Source organism: Rhododendron vialii, chromosome 10a (genome assembly GCF_030253575.1).
Source record: "Rhododendron vialii isolate Sample 1 chromosome 10a, ASM3025357v1".
NCBI lineage: Eukaryota > Viridiplantae > Streptophyta > Magnoliopsida > Ericales > Ericaceae > Rhododendron > Rhododendron vialii.
The window spans coordinates 29,969,217-29,986,244 of NC_080566.1; the positions used below are offsets into that span (position 1 = coordinate 29,969,217).

The window sequence follows — 17,028 nt, forward strand, 5'->3', positions numbered from 1 at the left end:
CACTCTCCAACATTAGGGGTGGAGCATGGCATAGAATTGAACCTAAGAACTAACCCTAAACTGAGCACCACTTCTGAAACTTCAAACTATCGCGTCCAAAATGCACATGGCATGCTTATAACTAGCTATTTTCAGTTAGCCCTCCTTCTACTTAACTCTCAAGGGAGGGATATCAAATTTTCTAACAGAATGACTACTTTGCAACCATTGCTTTCCAACTCTGAAACCATCATGACACCATCAATCTCAACTTCCAATTAAAAGTAACTCAGAAGCATCACTACTTCAATTAAAGCAACATCTTGAATGAATAAGCCATTCCTTGGAAAATGACTACCCGTAACAGCAAAACGTCATGCTGATGGTTAATTGCTTATAATAGTGAAAAAGAAACTGCTAGTAAAAAGTACGGGTAAGAGAAACATTGTATATAAAGAGCTCCAACAGACAGCTGGGTGAATGGTTTTATAATGCGCCTTCAAAAACTAAACCTTAACTTGCAATTCCCCCGTAAAACTATATCAAAAGCTTTAAGCATCATAATTGAAGTGTGATACACAGAATAAAAATGTGAAATTGAAAAGCAAGGTTCTCTTTGATACAGTTCATTCCGTACTATCACACGGAAAAGGGGCACTACAGCCACCACAAGTTAAATGAGGATCAATTTTCATGGACACCAAAAGAATCAGGTATCAATAGAAGCACCAAACTCTAAACTCTAAACACTTAGAACTATATTAAAAATAACACTAAACACACAAGTTTCTAACCCAATGATCAAATCTATGTGCATTTCAGAAAAAGACATGCTAGGACAGGTATTTCTCGTATTCACTTCACATTTTTACCCGAATAAAACCAACATTTATTGTTGTAGACTTTCTGCATCAGTAATAGAGATCTTCTTCAGCAACTATCTGAAGCTTCATCCTTCATAGGTCTCCTTCCCGTGGTCCATCCAAAAAGCTTGAAGTTCTTAAACCACACTATCAGGTTACAGCAAACCCCTCGACACCATATAATACCATAGCGCAAGAAGTTGTCACACATAAACAACCTTTTACCACCCAAATCCGAGTGAGCATATGTATTAATGAAAGCCTTTCTGAGCATGGGATAAAACAAGTCTGATTCCGGTTTTGGTTCCATAGCTGCCATGGCTCTCCCATAGGGACATTTTTTGCCACAAAGTACACCAAAGTGAAACATTGCAACATTGCAGCATAAATGATGAGGACGGCCAAAAACAGCAATGAATGAAGGTTCCCAATTCTTATTTCATTGAAGAGTCAAGAATCCAAAAGGTCACCCTTGTAAATCTCCAAAATTTCCTCCGCATCATCTGGAAACCTTGATATAAATTTTACTAGAAACTTCTCTTCTGACAAAGTCAATACAGAATTAAGACTAGGTTCCTTCTGTAAGAGCCCCTTGGACATGATAACCCGTAAAACTCTACAACGAGGGATTACTCTCTTCTCGATGTTGTATGCCAAACAATAAGGCCAACTAACTAATGCAAACCTTTCTAACTTGAAATCATTCAAGAAGAAATCAATCCCAAACTTCAACTTATCTTCTGAGGACTTAAGTAAAATGGGATTCATCCTAAACATTTCCATACATTCATCCGTTGAAAACCCAAAACTCCTAAACAATTCAATCTTCCTTCTAAAAGTATCAACACTAATGCAACTAACTGTAAGCACAGCATAAACCAACATCCTTGAACCAACCGAGAAACCCATATCTAAAACTCGCGAAACAAGGTCTCTAAGAGCCGGCTGAGGCAGATGGAAAATCGAAACTTGGCGCCTCATAAGCATTGAGAGCTGGGACCCAACAATGCCACAGCTCTCCAAGAAGGCAATGTTGCATTTCAATCTCGATACAGAGCCCACCCGATACGACCTCTTCAGAACCCGAATCAAATCCTGATTGTTCTCATCATTCACGAGGGTGTTCTTGATTGTATCAACCCAGGGTATCAATGTTCTCTCCAAACTACGAAGCAAAACATTAGAATGCTTTGAAATGAACTTACCCATATCAGGATCAGTGAAACCCAGGTTCTGAAAGAACTGCAGCTTCGGCTTCAAAGTCTTGTCTACGTCGGACAAAAGGATATTGGGGGTGAGCTGAATGGCGGATCGAATGTGGGCATCGGAGAAGCCGAGTTGTTTGAGAAATTGAACCACGGATTGTGGCTTTTCTAGGGATTTTCTGGATGGCAAGCGGCTGGAGATGGAAATGGCTTGTGGTTCGGAGAATGCTAGGGTTTCGATTAGGAAATTGGAGAGGGATGGGTTTGAGGTTGGAGTTGAGATGCTGCGAGAGTGAGTGAGAGAGGATACAGACGAGAAGGAACAGAGGAAGGGTTTGTTTTTTTTGTTGTTGGGTTTGGAGGAGAGAGTGATTGAAGGAAAAGATGAGAGAGAAAGGTATGGGATCTGAGTTTGCATCTTTCTTGGCTCAGTGGGTTTACACACAGTACACACAGAGGAAGGTGAGAGAGAAAGGAATGGGATCTGAGTTTGCATCTTTCTTGGCTCAGTAGGTTTACACAGTACACAGAGAGGAGAGGAGAGGAGAGGGAGATCGAGACGGTGTATAGTTTACAGCAAGTACACCAATCTTCAGGTAAATTGAGTGGCGCTACAGTTTCCGATCGGAGAAATCCCGATCGGAATCCCGACGCTCTACCGGGCATACTCCGGCCACCGGACGGCCGATCCGAGCCGTCCAAAAATTCTATAAAAAAAAATCGAGTGGGTTATCTTAAGAATAAATGGCATCCGACATGTGTAGATGGCCGATCCAAGCATTCCATTTTTGGCCGATCCAAACACTCCATTTTTGACCGATCCAAACACAAAAATGGATTGTTTGGATCGACCATCTACACATGTTTGATGCTATTTATTCTCACGCAAGCCCACTCGATTTTTTTTATAGAATTTTTGGACGGATCGGAACAGTCGTTCGGTGGCCGGAATGTTCCCGACGAGGCGTCGGGATTCCGATCAGGATTTTTGGTCGGGAAGCTCAGACTTTCTGAGGTAAATTACCTTGGGAATAGTTCACAAATCTAGTTTACCTACCAACTTTTTCTTCCGCTGCTGCACCAACAATATCTAGTTTACCTAACATCAATTAAAATATATATTGTTTCAATCTTTTCCTTTATCCTTTTATTTTTATCATTTTCTACCAACCATTTGCACCAACCAACCAGCCAGCCAACGGTTTTCTTATTTTTCTCTGTAGCCAACGATCAAGTGGTGCAGTCATGTGAACCAAATGTAATTTTTTCAAGCCAACGGTCAAATGGTACAGTCATGTGAACCAAAAGCAATTCTTTCAAAAAAGTAACGGTAAATATTTACTTTTCCAATATAAATTCAGTTTTTGCCAATTCAAGCCATTCAACCTCACATCTCTTTTCATATTGTAGGAGAAAAAAAGTTGCTTCTTCGTTCCATTCAATCCTTTCACTCCCTTCATTTTTTATAATGGCTCGCAATCGGTTACTTAATATGATTGTGAACGATTCAGATTTTTCTGACTCGGATGATGAGTTGGAGATATTTCAAGCAGTTACTACGTATGAAAGTGAGAGGGACTCGAGCTCAAGCCGCAATCGTCGCATGGTTATTAATCGCAACACTTTTGGAGCTCAAAACCGGCTTTTTGATGATTACTTTGCTGAATCTCCAGTATTTCCTCCGCATTATTTTCGAAGGAGGTTTCGAATGAGCCGTTCTCTTTTTCTTCGTATACATGATGCCGTAAAAGCACATGAGCCTTACTTTATCCAGAAGAGAAATGCAGTAGGAAAGCTTGGTTTATCATCTCTTCAAAAAATGACTGCCGCATTTAAGATGCTAGCTTACGATGCACCAGCCGATTCCGTGGATGAATGCATGAGGATTGGAGCAACCACGGCCTTAAAAAGCCTAAGAAGATTTCTTAGAGCAGTAATTGAAGTGTTCTCCGAGGAGTATTTGAGGTCACCTAATGCCACTGATGTAGCTAGATTGCTAGTGGTTGGTGAACTACAGGGATTTCCGGGGATGTTAGGGAGCCTTGATTGCATGCATTGGGAATGGAAGAATTGCCCAACCGCTTGGCAAGGTATGCATACTGGTCACGCCCATAAACCAACAATTATTTTAGAGGTTGTTGCATCATACGATCTTTGGATATGGCATGCAAATTTTGGATTGCCCGGGTCTCATAACGATCTTAACGTGTTAGATAGGTCTTCATTATTCGATGAGGTTTCTTTAGGACGTGCTCCTCCAGTCAATTATACCATCAATGGAAATGAATATAATATGGGATACTATTTAGTTGATGGTATATATCCACAGTAGGCATATTTTGTGAAAACAATTCCATCTCCTCAAGGGAATAAGAAAATTTTTTTTGCTCAACAACAAGAATCCACAAGGAAGGATGTAGAACGGGCATTTGGAGTGCTTCAAGCAAGGTTTGCAATTGTGCGAGGACCGGGGCAGTTGTGGGATAAGAAAACACTAAAAGATATCATGTTAACATGCATAATATTACACAACATGATCATTGAGGATGAACGAGATTATAATGGAGCGGCCGATCTCAACTATGATCCATTGGAGCATACTCCTCTTGTAGAAGTTTCACACGAGAGAACTATTGACCTTGTGGAATTCATTCGATGCAATCATCAGATGAGGGACAGGGGAACTCATTCTCAACTCCAAGCAGACCTAATTGAACACCTTTGGCAAATGTGCGGCCAATCATAGTAACTTGTTGTTTGATTTGAATTCATTTGTGTACAATGTACTTTAATTTGGAGTCCTAGTAGTCTATTTAGGCCTAGAGAGATTGAACGAATTTGCTTTATCTTCATTAAGTTTATTCTGTTTTTTTTTTTTTTTTGGATAAATCAACTTGAAATATAAAAAAAAAGGATAACCAAATGTACAGGGCATACCCCAGGAGGAAACAAAACAAAAAGAAAAGAAGAATAAAGAAAAGTAAGACTTATGCCCATTGGCTACAAGATACTAAATAGAAGAAACCAATTATTTTCATTCCATCTAAGAAGAGAGCGGAAACAATGGAGTAGAGATATGAGATTGAGACTAGAACAAAGCTATAACAATGTAAACAAAACAGAAACAGAACAATGGGCTATTGCCCTATATTCAGAGAAGCTTCAAAATGAACCTAGCAACCAAAGCTGATAGCTCAACTACCGGATTGCATTTTTTGGACAGCAAAACAGTGAGGAATAGCAGCATAACAGCAGCTGCCTCACAGCAAAACAGTAGCAGATAGCAAAAGAACTACTGAACACTAGCAGACAGAGCACTAGTAGTTGCAATTCACAACTGAACGCCATCATCTTTTACTCCTCACACCAGGAATTGGAAAAGAAATCCATATCAATGGGGTAACACACCCTTGGGAGATCCCACTAGAAAGTGAGCAGGAACAATTCCTGAACAAAAACTATATGCTTTCTATTTGAAAAAAACCAATAAGCTACCTAATATATTTGATTAGCTGTAAGACTCAACGGGTAGATGCAAACCATAGGAATATGAGCACACAAAATATGCCAAAAAGTGGGTTCTTTTACCATTACTTGCAGTACATACATAAAATTCCACTCATCAAACTACAAAATGGATAAGCCCCCCAGCTTGCCATTCAAGGCTTCCTTTAGACAATTCAAAAGATAGAGCTCCTGTCATAGTTTTCAAACATCAAAACAAAAAAACTAAGATATATACCTTTGAGGACTTCAAAAAGTGAGAACTGACTATCCATTTGCAGCTTCAAAATAAGTTTTTGCTTCCCCAATAAAGAGATTACTTTAACCTTCTTTTTTCAAGGATTTCCATCTTCCGATACATATAGAATTCTTGTTGCTCTTCCGACAAGCCATTAAGATCCATCATCATTACTCTCTCATCCTCTTTGAATTTATCCATTTCAAGCCTTTCTTTCTTAATGCAAATTTTCTCTTTCTCTTGATCACATGTTTTTCCAAGCATCTCCAATTTCTTCTCAACTAACTTGGTTTTGCATTCTTTTATCTCATCCAATGCCCCAGCAATTTGAGTTGAACTTGTGATGTCTTTGTTCTTCGTTTCATTAGTTTCATCAGTTGCTCCTGAAATGACCGCTCCTTCTTGCCTTTTCTTCCTGCTAGTCGCTCCACGTCCACAAAATTATCCATTGCAACATTGTTGTCCCCTAGATTTATCGTATCTGGAGTAGAAAGACCAGATGATGTCCCTATTCTTGGTCGTTTCAATTGATTTTTCTTTTCACTGTCCAACAACCATTTAGGTTGGTTCTTCAATAAAACCCAACAATGATCGAACTGGAAGGAACTGCCGACGTTCCCCTCGTACATCTCTTTTGCTTTAGATATCTAAAAATATACAGTGAGAACTGCTAGGTATGCTACAAAGAAAATGATAACCAAAATTAAACAAAAACTTATAACTAGTACCTTGTTTTCCTCGGTTAAGCCACTTTGATTCAGTAAATCAACCTTCGCATAGCAGTTGCAAAACTTGTTCGTGCACTGCTGAATTGTTGACCACCGATTCAATAGCGAAACAGATGTACAGTTGTAAACAGATCGCTTGTGCTCATCAAAGTAATCCTTCACTCGTAGCCAGAAAGCAGTTTTTTTCTAGTCCTTACCTTGTATTGGATCCATGCTAGTATTAAGCCACGCTGACACAAGGAGTTTGTCCTCTTCCATGGTGAAATTCCCGCCACGTGGTGGTTTCTTTGGAATTGATCCCATTTCAGCAGTGAATTGAGTTTCCTGGGTAAACACTTGAGCATTTGGATTCAAACATTGTGATTCCATCACAAATTGTTCTTCATGCAAATCCGAATCCGATTCCATAAGATTGGTGAAGTACCCATCATGCCGCTGATCCATCCCTGCAATAGCAACGCCCAAAAATAACTCAAGCTGCAATACATTCTTTGTTGTTATCTCATTCACTTCATACATTCAGTCGTTGATGTGAAATAAGTTAATGTAGCATTTTAAATCTGAAGTGTAAGATCCCAAGTGCTTAGTCTAAGTTCAAATAATAGAAAATGAGACTAACAATGAGTGGTAAGATAGATAAAAGTAGATTCAATATTATTAAGTAGGGGACGAGATAAGTCCAATCTCATAGGTAGATCATTATTACATAAGTTTCTTAGTTTATTCCACTTATTATTTTCTGACTTCCTTTATTATTTGTGGTGGGGTGGATTTATGTTAAGAAACTGCCAAAGCTTTGGGAAGGATTGCATGACGAAATATAGGAGAATCGGTGGCAGATTTGTGGACTCACTACAAGTGGTGCTTGGACCCCCCACCTTTTAGAGAGATTTCCAAGATTAGAAGTTGGAATTGAGGTATCTCTTGCCGTACTTAAGGAGGTGTCAATCCAAGCATGGGCGGAGGATATACTTGTCTACCTGAGAATGAGAGTTTCTCAGTATCATCCTTCACCAAAAGCTAGTTGGAAAGGAGGAAAAGAATTTTAGCGCGTAAGGGGTAACACCACGCACATGCCATGATTTCTGATTTTGTGTGTTACCATATTTGGCAAGTAAACCAAGAACTCAATTCCAACTCAAAACAAAAGAAGGCCAGTCGTTAATATAAGAAGGAACAGAACGACAGAAGCAATTGTTATCGAAAAGGGATCAGCTAAAAACTCCGCTTTAATCAATGCTTCCAAAGGTCTAGCAAAGTTACATTGATTCAAACTTTGAAAACAAGACAGAATGAGCTCTATTTCCCACTTTTAGCTTCACTTTACTTCACTTCTTTCTGCAATGAATCCCTTGAAAACAAATCACTCAGTAAATTTATCAAATAGTTGGTGAGCCATTTTCTCCAACAAGTTTTTTCATACATGGCTCCCCACAAAAGCTCCAATCTTATCCAACAAAAAAAAAATAGCAAGTATTTCAAGCCCTAATAATCCAATAATCATGCATTCTTCTTACCATAATTTCTCTATCTCTAACTCATACACAAAAACAATACAAGTTCAGGAATTCATACCTGTTGCAGCAGACGGACTGACAGGAAATCTTTACCAAGAATGGGGTACTAAAAGGAAGAGAAGAAAGAGAGAGGGAAGGGGGAGATAGCGCGGGAAGAGGACCACAGCCAGAGAAGAAAAACGTGCCAGAAAAAATTGATAAAAAAATATTGGATCGCGTGTGAACAGTTGTTCGGCAGAAGAAGCGAACAACTGTAGCGAGAGGAATTATACCGTGTGGTTTACCTATTCTGGTGCAGGGGAAAATTTCTCTCTTTGATTAGCTAAAATGGCTTTTTCTCTTGTTTAGCAAGTTTGTCAGCTGAGGGAAATAGAGCTCATTCTGTCTTGTTTTCAAAGTTTGAATCAATGTAACTTTGCTAGACCTTTGGAAGCATTGATTAAAGCGGAGTTTTTAGCTGATCCCTTTTTTATAACAATTGCTTCTGTCGTTCTGTTCCTTCTTATATTAACGACTAGCCTTCTTTTGTTTTGAGTTGGAATTGAGTTCTTGGTTTACTTGCCAAATATGGTAACACACAAAATCAGAAATCATGGCATGTGCGTGGTGTTAGATCCCCTTACGCGCTAAAATTCTCTTCCTCCTTTCCAACTAGCTTTTGGTGAAGGATGATACTGAAAAACTCTCATTCTCAGGTAGACAAGTATATCCTCCGCCCATGCTTGGATTGACACCTCCTTAAGTACGGCAAGAGATACCTCAATTCCAACTTCTAATCTTGGAAATCTCTCTAAAAGGTGGGGGGTCCAAGCACCACTTGTAGTGAGTCCACAAATCTGCCACCGATTCTCCTATATTTCATCATGCAATCCTTCCCGAAGCTTTGGCAGTTTCTTAACATAAATCCACCCCACCACAAATAATAAAGGAAGTCAGAAAATAATAAGTGGAATAAACTAAGAAACTTATGTAATAATGATCTACCTATGAGATTGGACTTATCTCGTCCCCTACTTAATAATATTGAATCTACTTTTATCTATCTTACCACTCATTGTTAGTCTCATTTTCTATTATTTGAACTTAGACTAAGCACTTGGGATCTTACACTTCAGATTTAAAATGCTACATTAACTTATTTCACATCAACGACTGAATGTATGAAGTGAATGAGATAACAACAAAGAATGTATTGCAGCTTGAGTTATTTTTGGGCGTTGCTATTGCAGGGATGGATCAGCGGCATGATGGGTACTTCACCAATCTTATGGAATCGGATTCGGATTTGCATGAAGAACAATTTGTGATGGAATCACAATGTTTGAATCCAAATGCTCAAGTGTTTACCCAGGAAACTCAATTCACTGCTGAAATGGGATCAATTCCAAAGAAACCACCACGTGGCGGGAATTTCACCATGGAAGAGGACAAACTCCTTGTGTCAGCGTGGCTTAATACTAGCATGGATCCAATACAAGGTAAGGACTAGAAAAAAACTGCTTTCTGGCTACGAGTGAAGGATTACTTTGATGAGCACAAGCGATCTGTTTACAACCGTACATCTGTTTCGCTATTGAATCGGTGGTCAACAATTCAGCAGTGCACGAACAAGTTTTGCAACTGCTATGCGAAGGTTGATTTACTGAATCAAAGTGGCTTAACCGAGGAAAACAAGGTACTAGTTATAAGTTTTTGTTTAATTTTGGTTATCATTTTCTTTGTAGCATACCTAGCAGTTCTCACTGTATATTTTTAGATATCTAAAGCAAAAGAGATGTACGAGGGGAACGTCGGCAGTTCCTTCCAGTTCGATCATTGTTGGGTTTTATTGAAGAACCAACCTAAATGGTTGTTGGACAGTGAAAAGAAAAATCAATTGAAACGACCAAGAATAGGGACATCATCTGGTCTTTCTACTCCAGATACGATAAATCTAAGGGACAACAATGTTGCAATGGATAATTTTGTGGACGTGGAGCAACCAGCAGGAAGAAAAGGCGAGAAGGAGCGGTCATTTCAGGAGCAACCGATGAAACTAATGAAACGAAAGAACAAAGACATCACAAGTTCAACTCAAATTGCTGGGGCATTGGATGAGATAAAAGAATGCAAAACCAAGTTAGTTGAGAAGAAATTGGAGATGCTTGGAAAAACATGTGATCAAGAGGAAGAGAAAATTCGCATTAAGAAAGAAAGGCTTGAAATGGATAAATTCAAAGAGGATGAGAGAGTAATGATGATGGATCTTAATGGCTTGTCGGAAGAGCAACAAGAATTCTATATGTATCGGAAGATGGAAATCCTTGAAAAAAGAAGGTTAAAGTAATCTGTTTATTGGGAAAGCAAAAACTTATTTTGAAGCTGCAAATGGATAGTTAGTTCCCACTTTTTGAAGTCCTCAAAGGTATATATCTCAGTTTTTTTGTTTTGATGTTTGAAAACTATGACAGGAGCTCTATCTTTTGAATTGTCTAAAGGAAGCCTTGAATGGCAAGCTGGGGGGCTTATCCATTTTGTAGTTTGATGAGTGGGATTTTATGTATGTACTGCAAGTAATGGTAAAAGAACCCACTTTTTGGCATATTTTGTGTGCTCATATTCCTATGGTTTGCATCTACCCGTTGAGTCTTACAGCTAATCAAATATATTAGGTAGCTTATTGGTTTTTTTTCAAATAGAAAGCATACAGTTTTTGTTCAGGAATTGTTCCTGCTCACTTTCTAGTGGGATCTCCCAAGGGTGTGTTACCCCATTGTTATGGATTTCTTTTCCAATTCCTGGTGTGAGGAGTAAAAGATGATGGCGTTCAGTTGTGAATTGCAACTACTAGTGCTCTGTCTGCTAGTGTTCAGTAGTTATTTTGCTATCTGCTACTGTTTTGCTGTGAGGCAGCTGCTGTTATGCTGCTATTCCTCACTGTTTTGTTGTCCAAAAAATGCAATCCGGTAGTTGAGCTATCAGCTTTGGTTGCTAGGTTCATTTTGAAGCTTCTCTGAATATAGGGCAACAACCTATTGTTCTGTTTCTGTTTTGTCCACATTGTTATAGCTTTGTTCTAGTCTCAATCTCATATCTCTGCTCCATTGTTTCCGTTTTCTTCTTAGATGGAATGAAAATAATTGGTTTCTTCTATTTAGTATCTTGTAGCCAATGGGCGTAAGTCTTACTTTTCTTTATTCTTCTTTTCTTTTTGTTTTGTTTCCTCTTGGGGTATGCCCTGTACATTCGGTTATCCTTTTTTTTAATATTTCAAGTTGATTTATCCCAAAAAAAAAAAAAAACAGAATAAACTTAATGAAGATAAAGCAAATTCGTTCAATCTCTCTAGGCCTAAATAGACTACTGGGACTCCAAATTAAAGTACATTGTACACAAATGAATTCAAATCAAACTACAAGTTACTATGATTGGCCGTACATTTGCCAAAGGTGTTCAATTAGGTCTGCTTGGAGTTGAGAATGAGTTCCCCTGTCCCTCATCTAATGATTGCGTCAAATGAATTCCACAAGGTCAATAGTTCTCTCGTGTGAAACTTCTACAAGAGGAGTATGCTCCAATGGATCATAGTTGAGATCGGCCGCTCCATTATAATCTCGTTCATCCTCAATGATCATGTTGTGTAATATTATGCATGTTAACATGATATCTTTTAGTGTTTTCTTATCCCACAACTGCCCCGGTCCTCGCACAATTGCAAACCTTGCTTGAAGCACTCCAAATGCCCGTTCTACATCGTTCCTTGTGGATTCTTGTTGTTGAGCAAAAAAAATTTTCTTATTCCCTTGAGGAGATGGAATTGTTTTCACAAAAGATGCCCACTGTGGATATATACCATCAACTAAATAGTATCCCATATTATATTCATTTCCATTGATGGTATAATTGACTGGAGGAGCACGTCCTAAAGAAACCTCATCGAATAATGAAGACCTATCTAACACGTTAAGATCGTTATGAGACCCGGGCAATCCAAAATTTGCATGCCATATCCAAAAGATCGTATGATGCAACAGCCTCTAAAATAATTGTTGGTTTATGGGCGTGACCAGTAGGCATACCTTGCCAAGCGGTTGGGCAATTCTTCCATTCCCAATGCATGCAATCAAGGCTCCCTAACATCCCCGGAAATCCCTGTAGTTCACCAACCGCTAGCAATCTAGCTACATCAGTGGCATTAGGTGACCTCAAATACTCCTCGGAGAACACTTCAATTACTGCTCTAAGAAATCTTCTTAGGCTTTTTAAGGCCGTGGTTGCTCCAATCCTCACGGAATCGGCTGGTTCACCGTAAGCTAGCATCCTAAATACGGCAGTCATTTTTTGAAGAGATGATAAACCAAGCTTTCCTACTGCATTTCTCTTCTGGATAAAGTAAGGCTCATGTGCTTTTACGGCATCATGTATACGAAGAAAAAGAGAACGGCTCATTCGAAACCTCCTTCGAAAATAATGCGGAGGAAATACAGGAGATTCGGTAAAGTAATCATCAAAAAGCCGGTTTTGAGCTCCAAAAGTGTTGCAATTAATAACCATGCGACGATTGCGGCTTGAGCTTGAGTCCCTCTCACTTTCATATGTAGCAACTACTTGAAATATCTCCAACTCATCATCCGAGTCAGAAAAATCTGAATCATTCATAATCATATTAAGTAACCGATTGAGAGCCATTATAAAAAATGAAGGGAGTGAAAGGAATGAATGGAACAAAGAAGCAATTTTTTTTCTCCTACAATATGAAAAGAGATGTGAGGTTGAATGGCTTGAATTGGCAAAAACTGAATTTATATTGAAAAAGTAAAAATTTACCGTTACTTTTTTGAAAGAATTGCTTTTGGTTCACATGACTGTACCACTTGACCGTTGGCTTGAAAGAATTACATTTGGTTCACATGACTGCACCACTTGACCGTTGGCTATAGAGAAAAATAAGAAAATCGTTGGCTGGCTGGTTGGTGCAAATGGTTGGTGGAAAATGATAAAAATAAAAGGATAAAGGAAAAGATTGAAACAATATATATTTTAATTGATGTTAGGTAAAATATATAGTGTTGGTGTAGTTGTGGAAGAAAAAGTTGGTAGCTAAACTAGATTTGTTAACTATTCACAAGGTAATTTACCTAAACATTGGTGTACTTGCTCTTAGGCTCCATTTGGAAAAGGAAAGGAAAAGAAAAGTGAGGAAAATAAGGGGAAAATGGAGGGAAAATTAGATATAAAGACAATAAATTAGTTTTTATTTAGAGGAAGAACGCCTGTAACGCCCCGATTTTCGGCCACGTTAATTAAATCATATATATATTTTTTAAATAATTCATAAAACTGATATATAAGAAATACAATTTTATTTAATAGAGTTTAGCAGCGGAAATCTTAAATACCAAATTCAAACCTACTTAATTGTCTTACAAACCAACAAAAATGAAATAGAGTTTCACAATTGTGATATAACACTTATGAAAATCTAAATAAAAGATCGTTAATTTAACAGAGCTTCTAAGGGTATGGCCTCCAAGGCTCAACAAACTCCCCTTCCTCAGCTGGGAGGTCTTCACCCTGGTACTGTTCATCTTGTTGCGGATTCTGTTCCTCGGTCTCTGGATTACCTGGCATAAAACGCCAGCCCAACGGCACTATAATGAGTTTTGAAACTCAGTAGATAATCTCAACCCTACTAACCCCTTACCTTACAATTAGCAAATCAACAATATAGTAATTCATAGGAGGTACAGAATAATAACACATTGTCATTTCTTTCACTATCCATTATCTTACATGAAATCTAAGGATTCTCGCCACGAGATCCTTTCCTCCCACATCCACCAACATTGACCTTCCCATGGAATAACTCTCCATGACAACTCAGCATTAGGGGTCGCACTATCTTATTGTCAGGATCCTTTACCGTCTCCCAACTCTACACACTGGGTACTATACCGTATTCAGGGATCCTTTACCGTTTCCCAAAATACTGTACCTGAAGTCCTTTACCGTCCTTCACACACACACTGGGCACTATACCGCATTTAGGATCCTTTACCGTATCCCAAATCCTGTACCCGGAGTCCTTTACCGTCCTCCACACACACACTAGGTACTGTACCGCATTTAGGATCCTTTACCGTATCCTAAATCCTGTACCTGGAGTCCTTCACCGTCCTCCACACACTCTGAGTACTTTACCGTACTCGGGGTCCTTTACCGGCACCCAACATCCTTGATCAACTTTACCATTTTATCCATTACTTAACCACGTCTATGTGTTTACTACTCGAACCACCCTAGCGAACCTAAGTCCATTCTAGCATGTACAACATGATACAATCAACAACAGCTCAAACACGATACATTTCAATGAGACAACAATAAATCATTTAATATGGTGCGAGAAAGTAAAGCGTGTAGTGTTTTATGAGTGGGCCGATGCCCTTAAATTCGTTATCGGTCAAGAAATTTTCTTAAAAACTAGAAGGTTGGTTAGTCGTTACTCAAATGTAAGGGTAATATAGTTATTTTATTCTTCTAGAAATTATGACACCTATAGCTATCCACTGGATTGGCTATCAATTTGTCAAGGAATAAACTGTGTCAAAACTTATCATATGCATTGTTCTACAGTTACATAGAAGTATTAGTATTGTTATTATTCAACTAATAATAATTTTTCGTTACTATATACCGTTATGACATTACAGTAGCATTAGTTCTAAGCAGAAGAGAAAGATGATTATAAAAACATATTTTATAATACAAGAAACTGATTTACCATGTTTTGTGATCAACTATTCAATAACAATTAGCTTAAGGCTTAAATCGGCAGATTCATAATCCACAAGGACTAATCTATAGTAAAAACACTTTCCCTGCAATCTGTTTCGTTCCTATTACGCTCGACCGGGCCATGCCAACTCCAGTCCGGACATTGTGCACCGAAAACAGAGTAAGAATTTGATTGGATGGATTTTGATGCTTAGGTCTAAATCTTTACATATTAATTAATCTATCAGATTCATTATTTTAGGAGTAGATTGTAATAAAGCACCCTTCATGCAAACTGTTAATCATCTCCAGTCACGTCCAAACCGAAAACAGAGAATAACTATGGTGGTTTGAGTCTTGACGTTTGGCGTTTGATTTGTTTTGTTTTTTTGTTTTTTTTTTTTACTACCTCTATACGTTAAAACAACACTACAAGAAATAAATATACTTAGGAGAAAGTAGGAGAGTGATTAATCTACCTTTCCTCCGGTCGATAAGCAAGTAAGCGGATTTGACAAAAGAAGAGAAAGAAAAACGGAAGTTGGAGAAGACGAAGGGCTGGATTGCTTCTGAACTGCCTTACGTTATTATTTTAGGAACCTTAGGATGTGGTTTTGTATATGGAAGTGATAGAGAGATAGAGTGCAATTGTAGAAGTAATAGGAGTGTGGAGTGATAAGAGTGAATGTGATGGAGTATGAGAGGGAAGTGAGGAAAAGAGGAATTTAGGAGAGATAAGGGAGAGGGACTGACGAGAGGATGAGTGCAGAAGCCATAATTCGCGGGCTACTGTTGGGTTCCGAAATCGTAATGTATGTGAACAAGTATGAATAATAAGGAGGAAAAAAAAATGGAAAACTACTATTCAAATATAGATTTATATATTTATCTACGTAAGGTATCAAGTTAATATTGTAAACAATTACTATGACTAATATCAATTATACACCTAATCATGCTTTTATATTAATTAACCTAATTAATTAATGAACTAGGACTTAACATTTCAATTTTTTTTTTTTTTTGTAAAAATTAGGAATGTTACAACGCCAGCAAAATAATTTTCAATGGACTTTTTGAGTTTTTTAGCCATAAAGCCAAAACAAGTTTAGGTACTTTCATAAAGTTTTAAAGTGCACTTTTCTATAATAGTATTTTAGTGGTTTAGGCACTTTCATATATAGGGTACATTTCCTCAAATATATATATATATATATATATATATATATATATAAAGGACCCTAGGGTTTTAGGCACTTTCATAAACACATTTATCTTTATGTTTGATTGCAAAAGGTGATTATCCTTAAACTCAAAATTTGTAAATATGAAAGATTTTTGGCTAAGTCTTTCGGAAATAAAATAAAATTTTCAAGCTTAGTGAATAGTAAATTTTTGGGAGACTTGGCAAAAAATTCCTCATATTTATATTACTATTCACTAAGCTTGAAATTTATTGTTTTTTTCTCTTTCTCTTCCAACTAAATAATAAAAGATAATTTTTTTAAAAAAATTTCCTTTTTTCCTTGAGTTTAGGGTTTTTGAAGTTAAAATTTTTTGTGTCTAGACTATACACGTTCGGTGTACTTTGTCCTAAACTATTAGAACTACATACTTCATCCTGCAATTTCTTGATTGCAATCTATTTGATCCAATTGTTAACGGCATTCTAATTTTTGGACGGAAAATTGGGGCTTATTTACCTTTTTAGTCCTTGAAGCATGACCGAACAACCAATTTGATCCTCAATCTAAATCTTTGTCCAAATTTCACCATTCAACGCGGTTTATTTCATATTTTTTAAGTTTTAAACATAATTTTTTATCATCCAACACGCGTTTACTCCAATTTTTTTAAGTTTTGAACATAATTTTTACTATCAAACACGCATTTACTTAGGGTTTTTTAAGTTTTGAAGATAATTTTTTAGTTTTTAGATTCCTCTCCTAGAAACGAACCAATAATCCAAAGTATTAACAAACTGTCAATTTGGTTTCCAATCTAGAACTTTGTCCAATTTAGTCCATAGCGTTTAAAATGTGAGTCAAAATGGTCCCAAGCCCTGAAGATCTTATTTGTTTACGTCAAGAGGGGGCATTCATAGTACCTCAACAACCAAACACATGTTTGTTCAAATTTTTAAGTTTTGAACACAATTTTTTACTTTTTAGTTTCCTCTCGTCATGACAAACTAATAATCCGTAATGTAATACCCAACTAACAAATGCGAATAAAAAT

At 37.6% G+C, this 17,028-nt stretch overlaps 3 protein-coding genes, 1 long non-coding RNA gene and 1 pseudogene across 4 annotated transcripts; 2 read left to right on the top strand and 3 right to left on the bottom strand.

Annotated features, from left to right (window-relative positions):
- Positions 1 to 1,292: 1,292 nt before the first annotated feature.
- On the bottom strand, positions 1,293 to 3,294 carry LOC131303107 (uncharacterized). The gene is made up of 2 exons (XM_058329898.1): positions 3,236 to 3,294; positions 1,293 to 2,331 (listed from the first exon to the last, which is right to left on the bottom strand). Exons 1-2 carry the CDS (start codon positions 3,292 to 3,294, stop codon positions 1,293 to 1,295), a joined length of 1,098 nt encoding a protein of 365 aa, XP_058185881.1.
- Position 3,295: 1 nt separating this feature from the next.
- On the top strand, positions 3,296 to 4,866 carry LOC131303246 (uncharacterized). The gene is made up of 2 exons (XM_058330023.1): positions 3,296 to 4,137; positions 4,447 to 4,866. Exons 1-2 carry the CDS (start codon positions 3,516 to 3,518, stop codon positions 4,791 to 4,793), a joined length of 969 nt encoding a protein of 322 aa, XP_058186006.1. The 5' UTR covers positions 3,296 to 3,515; the 3' UTR covers positions 4,794 to 4,866.
- A 711-nt stretch (positions 4,867 to 5,577) lies between these two features.
- LOC131303247 (uncharacterized) lies at positions 5,578 to 8,374 on the bottom strand. Its single transcript, XR_009191926.1, has 3 exons — positions 8,093 to 8,374; positions 6,518 to 6,963; positions 5,578 to 6,436 (listed from the first exon to the last, which is right to left on the bottom strand). It is a non-coding gene; the product is annotated as an uncharacterized LOC131303247 (long non-coding RNA).
- Positions 8,375 to 9,190: 816 nt separating this feature from the next.
- On the top strand, positions 9,191 to 10,696 carry LOC131303108 (glutathione S-transferase T2-like). Its single transcript, XM_058329899.1, has 3 exons — positions 9,191 to 9,472; positions 9,524 to 9,709; positions 9,791 to 10,696. Exons 1-3 carry the CDS (start codon positions 9,191 to 9,193, stop codon positions 10,358 to 10,360), a joined length of 1,038 nt encoding a protein of 345 aa, XP_058185882.1. The 3' UTR covers positions 10,361 to 10,696.
- Positions 10,697 to 11,342: 646 nt separating this feature from the next.
- Positions 11,343 to 13,172, bottom strand: LOC131303245 (uncharacterized; annotated as a pseudogene).
- Between the last annotated feature and the right edge of the window lie 3,856 nt (positions 13,173 to 17,028).

What these genes read in the sequence shown, in the direction of transcription:
- LOC131303107 (XM_058329898.1), bottom strand. Translation starts at nt 3,294, where the DNA reads ATGACTGCACCACTTGATCGTTGGCTACAGAGAAAAATAAGAAAACCG. An exon ending in AGAAAACCGTTGGCTGGCTG is followed by an intron (nt 2,332 to 3,235) that starts GTTGGTTGGTGC and finishes TCACTCTCGCAG; the next exon opens with CATCTCAACTCCAACCTCAA.
- LOC131303246 (XM_058330023.1), top strand. Translation starts at nt 3,516, where the DNA reads ATGGCTCGCAATCGGTTACTTAATATGATTGTGAACGATTCAGATTTT. An exon ending in TTGCCCAACCGCTTGGCAAG is followed by an intron (nt 4,138 to 4,446) that starts GTATGCATACTG and finishes CTCAACAACAAG; the next exon opens with AATCCACAAGGAAGGATGTA.
- LOC131303108 (XM_058329899.1), top strand. Translation starts at nt 9,191, where the DNA reads ATGTATGAAGTGAATGAGATAACAACAAAGAATGTATTGCAGCTTGAG. An exon ending in TGGAAGAGGACAAACTCCTT is followed by an intron (nt 9,473 to 9,523) that starts GTGTCAGCGTGG and finishes GGTAAGGACTAG; the next exon opens with AAAAAAACTGCTTTCTGGCT. An exon ending in GCTTAACCGAGGAAAACAAG is followed by an intron (nt 9,710 to 9,790) that starts GTACTAGTTATA and finishes GTATATTTTTAG; the next exon opens with ATATCTAAAGCAAAAGAGAT.